The 5138-nt window shown below is 54.6% G+C and overlaps 3 protein-coding genes across 3 annotated transcripts; 2 read left to right on the top strand and 1 right to left on the bottom strand.

The window, feature by feature from the left end:
• Nucleotides 1-668: 668 nt before the first annotated feature.
• Nucleotides 669-1862, top strand: J4E78_010716 (uncharacterized protein; the record flags this gene model as incomplete). The annotated part of the gene is made up of 1 exon (XM_049371292.1): nt 669-1862. One exon carries the CDS (start codon nt 669-671, stop codon nt 1860-1862), a length of 1194 nt encoding a protein of 397 aa, XP_049216945.1.
• Nucleotides 1863-2590: 728 nt separating this feature from the next.
• Nucleotides 2591-4402, bottom strand: J4E78_010715 (uncharacterized protein; the record flags this gene model as incomplete). Its single annotated transcript, XM_049371291.1, has 1 exon — nt 2591-4402. The coding sequence occupies one exon, from the start codon at nt 4400-4402 to the stop codon at nt 2591-2593; it is 1812 nt and encodes a 603-aa protein (XP_049216944.1).
• A 337-nt stretch (nt 4403-4739) lies between these two features.
• Nucleotides 4740-5098, top strand: RSM25_2 (mitochondrial ribosomal small subunit component; the record flags this gene model as incomplete). Its single annotated transcript, XM_049371290.1, has 1 exon — nt 4740-5098. A coding segment is annotated over one exon (359 nt), but the record flags the coding sequence as incomplete, so codon positions are not given.
• Between the last annotated feature and the right edge of the window lie 40 nt (nt 5099-5138).

Below are 5138 nucleotides of genomic sequence, written 5' to 3'. Positions count from 1 at the left end.
CAGAGGTGAGAAAATCGCCCTGTCTGACATATAATAGGTGCAGAACTCTGCAAGATCAGCTCGAGTGGGCGAACTCGGGTCTATGGGCTGACTTACCGAAGGCGCAAGTAGTAATACCAGTACGAAAAGAAGTTGAGCGACCGAACCACGGGAGCTGGGGCCGGTACAAAGACATGGAGACTTCGTCGTCGGCTGGGCTGTCGAAGGTATAATCTTACATCGCAGTCGTACCGAAGTCTGCGTAAGACATTTGACTGCAACTCTGTAGCGCCAAATCGCCCATGGAATCTGCGATGAGCGTTCAACCCAGTGGCGATGCTCATAGTAGGAAAGCTGACAATTCTAGGCGCAGGTCTCGAGATGGAGAAACGAGCAATCGTGGAGAGAGGCATGGTTGCGAAGAAGCCCCGGCGCGAAGACCGACTGATGCCGGCGACCTGGCAGTGCTAATGGGCGGGGCTTGGGCATCGTCGAGACGGATGTTTCGAAGTGTTGTTCAGGTATGCGGTTGAGCGGCACAGTCGTGTGCACGTGAGACCGAATGAGGCTAGTACGCGAGGCGAAGGAAGTAGAGTGAGCAGGCGCACATAATTTCTGTCGAGTCCACGGCTCCTTCTTCTCTCCAGACCCTATCCTTGAAAGCAATACCGAGAGCGCTGGAAACGACTATGGCAGAGAATACCCAACAAGATCCGTTTGGTCAACTTCCCGAGGAGCTCAGGATCAAGATAATCAAACTCTCTCCTCACCCTTTCTCACTACGGAACCTGGCCCACGCGTCGCCCGCTATGGGCAGAGTGCTCGACAGATATCCGCTCGAAATTGTGGAGGAGGTTATGGAGGCTACCGTTACATCGAAGATCCGTCGCATAATGGGCGCGGTTCTCAAAGCACGGTTTTCAGTCTTCCCAGCATCCTTATCCGAGGCTCAAACTGTTGCTGAAACTGACTCGACTATGGCCACCGAAGAAATTCGTTCGTCTGGACTGAACCGAGCCGCCAAGGCAGTACGGTCCTTGCTCGCCAACGCCGCGAATGTGCATGACTGGTCCCATGCCTGCCTTGAGCATTTGATACGGAAATCTATGGAGCTAAGGCCCTCTACACTCATCAAGAATGGGTCCGGTTATACACGACGGGACGAATTCGAAAATGCCGAGAGTCACAAGAAGGACTATGTTCCACAGTGTACCGGCCCGCTTTCCTGGGCGGAGGAGCTTCGAATGATGCTATCATTCTGGCAATTGCAATTCTTCCTGGAACTTCAGGGCGCCGGTAACAACGGCAGCCTTGACACCGATTGGTCGAGAGAGGACGTTGACGTATTGTCTCAGAGCAGCGCGGATGGCTTTTACGATGTGTCAAACTGTGTGCGGGAGCAGATCTTGACCGCCAGCGACTTTCTCGGCGCAGTCACTTCTGGGACCATTGCTTCAGTGGAAGCTGTTAACCACAAAGCTTATAGCCTGCCAACGATACCTTGCGTCGAAGAGGCAGCATCAAAGTGTCGCTGTACCGAAGCGTTCGAAGAAGAGCGCATCAACTCGTACAGAAACTGGGCTCCGGGTCACGGATCTATCGAATCTCAAGGACTGTGGGGGTACAGCTTTTATTCCGCCATGTCCTCACTCGATGGATGGTTAGATGGGTATAGGCTTACGCTTTGCTACCCGTTTCAGTGCTGGCGCCAATATGGGTTTGCCATATGGGATGACAAGCGCATGGTTGATCTTGGCATGAAGCACCCGACGCATAAGTCATTTATGAGAGCTTCGTTTGATTACTCTTTTCGATGGTGGAGCTTGTTAACGGAGGAGGAGCTGCGTCAGGAGTTTTCACTGCGAGAGCAAGGTCTTCGGTGATGATTCTCTGCCATAAAAGTACCCCCATTTCAATAAACAGTCCAAATCATGACCAGGCCCTAGTCTGGGTCAACCCCGTATTTCCTTCATCGTGCAATCTGATACATAACCACGATACGAAGCAAGATAACCTAGACAGCCTCACATCACATCCACTCACCAAGCTCTGTGCGGCCAGTCATCCTCACCCCTAAAATGCCCATCCCCAACCTCCCATCCCCGAAAACCGCATTTCCACATTCCCGTACCCACTGATCCCTTCACCCGAGATTGCTCCCAACCTAATTCATCCCACGCAGTGTACTTAAATTAACCAATCTACCCGTGCCAAGCCCCATCAGATCAAAGTAGGTAACCCGATGAGGTCTGAGAGGAAGCGGAGATGACGGGCCTAAAGACACAGGATGATCCTTGTAGACGTTAGATTCGTAGATTTCGAATTTTGGAGCTCGTGGTGCTGGGGTAGGATGCAGGTAGGGCAGGGTACGAGACCTTACAATGTGATGATGTTGATGCTTGATGATACACTAGCCACCCATCTCCGTCTATCCCGCTGCAAGTCCAGCGATGGATACGGAGACATATTCCAAATAAGTCTTACACGTGCCTCGCAGTCTGGATAGCAGCGAATATATTTACAGACCAGAAAGAGCGTAGTGATACATAACGCATGCCCCATTACCAACACAACGCTCCTCAGCACAATCGTTCCTACAACCAACCCCCCCTCAACCCAACCTCCTCCCATCAAAAAACCCCATCCTCCCCCCCTCATCCGCCCCCCCCTCCAACCTCCTCGGCACAAGCCTCCTCAGCACCGCCAACGCAGCCTCCAACTCCCTCTCATCGGGGTGCCACAAGTCGCGAATCTCGTTCCACGCTGTGAGTATGCGTTCGGGGGTCGCGCATCGCCCGAACGCACGGAGTGCCGCAATAACAGCCAGACTAGACAGCCAGGTCCGCTCCATATTATTGCTGTTGAGCGCTTTGAGATACTGTGTCCAAATTTTCTCCAGGCGGGAAAGTGTCCAGGAGGAGTATCTAACGCCGCCGAAAGAGTTGAAACCGTGGAATATGACGATGAAGATAGTGCCGTCGAGGGAGACGGAGTTGTATTTCATTTCCTGGAGGAGGTCGTTGACGCGGTCGATGTTGCCGGCTACAGCTGCATGATGCCGTATCAGAATCCCATAAGTCCGTGAATCGGGGCCGATGGGCGCGAGGTCTTGGAGTTGCTTTAGCTCTTCGTCTCCGCCTTCTTTCTTCAGTCGCCGCGCTTCGTCGCGGAATTTCATGCCGAGCACGCGGCGGTCGCGCCAGGTGCGGTTGAAGAAGACGTGGCCGCGGGCTGTGGCGCTGCGTTGCGCGTGGAGCCGCTTCATGCGCTCGAAGACGTGTTCGGCGGCTGAGGGCTCGCCGGCGCGCATTAGGGAGGCTATGACGGCGTTCATGACGACGGTGTCTACGATGTCGCCTGCGGAGACGAGGTCGAGATATGCTTTTCGGACGGCATCGCCGTTTTGGAGTACGCCGTAGTAGTAGAGGAGTGCTACGCGGTAGTGGCGGTGCATGGGTAACTTTCGGGCTTGCATCTCTTTCATGAAGGTCTCGGCGAGTGTGTATTTGCCCGCTTTGACGGCAATGTTGAAGAGCACGTTGAATGTGACATATCCACCCTTTAGACCGGCCCGGTGCTCCATGTCCTGCCAGATGCGAAGGGTGTTTTGTAGGTCATCGTCGGACACTGTTCCCATGGCGCGTCCAGTGAGATGTATGGCTGATGTCCATTCTGAACGTACTATATGTATATGCGCCGTCTTCATATCGTCTAGGACCGAGAGGAACCGTTGCGCTGCGATGGGTGTGGGGCGTTCGACAATGGCGAGATGGTGCAGTAGCGCTCGTATAGTCATGGTAGTAAGGTACACAACTCCTGGGGACTGCAGCTTCTTGTACGTATCAAAGACCTCATCGTGCGGCGACTCATCATCCTTCAGCAGATCCTCTAACTTCTTGATATGCAACGCATCTGCCGGCTCGCGAAGAGGCCAGGGCTCGTGGTCATCGCCAACATTCCACACCAGCTTTCCCTCGTCAGGAACATCCGCCTCAGGCCGGGTATCAATTTCCATGCCATAGTAGTCCACCAAGGCCTGCAGCTCCTTCTCGGCGAAGTTTTTGACTTTCTTAAGCGGCCCTTTGCGCTCGGGGAAAATATCCAGCTTCTTCTCCGACTTTGACCACGTGCTCTTCCTGCGTGATGTCTGGTGTTTCGGTGTCGGCGATGCTATGGCGCGCGGGGTATGTATGTGTTTCGCATGCTTTGGGCACGACCCGGCCCGCACCAATGCCTGGATGAAGAAAGTGTCCATGCGAGCAGACGGCCTATCGGATAACGGGGCATTGTCTACCGCCTTCTTGCTGAACCTCCTCTTTGATGCATTCTTCTCGGGATTCGGGTACAGGAATGTGAGGAAGGGGCGAGCATGGGCGGTATTGGAGACTGCAGAGGTCCGGTCGAGGGTGCGGAAGAGGGACATGAGAGGTCGAGCATTGTGTCAGAGGGAGCCAGTTCAGACGGTGTCCATTTGGGGGAGTTCGGGTGCAATTGGTTACGGGGAGCTCAACGAAGAGCTGCCTGGGTGGGAGGATATGTGGAAGGATATTGTGGCGGGTGCCGAGTGTCGCGGTCATAGTCTCCAAAGATTTCGGCGTCGCGAAGTCTTGGCGGAGTTGCGGACTTTGCGGGCAAGAACCCCAATATCCACCACACGATCAATTGCGCCGCCCGACCTGCTGCTACACCCTCCGTCTCCCTCCGGAACCCCCGCCGATGCGATAACATATCTGCCAATATAAAATAAATCACCGCCCGCCATGGGCCGCTACGACTTCCGCCCGATGCGGGTGCGCCAGACCGCGAAAGCCCTCTTCGACTCGAAACGAGAACCCAACCTTCCGCAATGGTACGACGTAGTCGGCAACATACCGCCCGGCGAGACGCTCGCCCGCCCAGTCCTGCGCATACCCAAGATGCGAAAGGCGCGGAAAGCCAGCAAACTATTCCAACCACTACCCATCGCATACCCAGAAGACAAGCTGCGTTCAGAATTCTTCGGCGACCACCCATGGGAACTGGCACGGCCGCGGCTAGTCGTAGAAGACAGCGGGAACGACTCCAAGAAATACGACTGGAGTAAGATTGTCCAGCCAGGGAAGCAATTAGACGGTGAAAGGTACCTCCACCCACCCCTACCATCCAGCCCACCATAGAAC

The sequence above is a fragment of the Alternaria triticimaculans genome (assembly GCF_023758025.1).
Source record: "Alternaria triticimaculans strain BMP 0046 chromosome Unknown scaffold_38, whole genome shotgun sequence".
Taxonomy (NCBI): Eukaryota; Fungi; Ascomycota; class Dothideomycetes; order Pleosporales; family Pleosporaceae; genus Alternaria; species Alternaria triticimaculans.
Note: the sequence above shows the minus strand (reverse complement) of the source record. Positions and strands in the feature narration are given on the sequence as shown.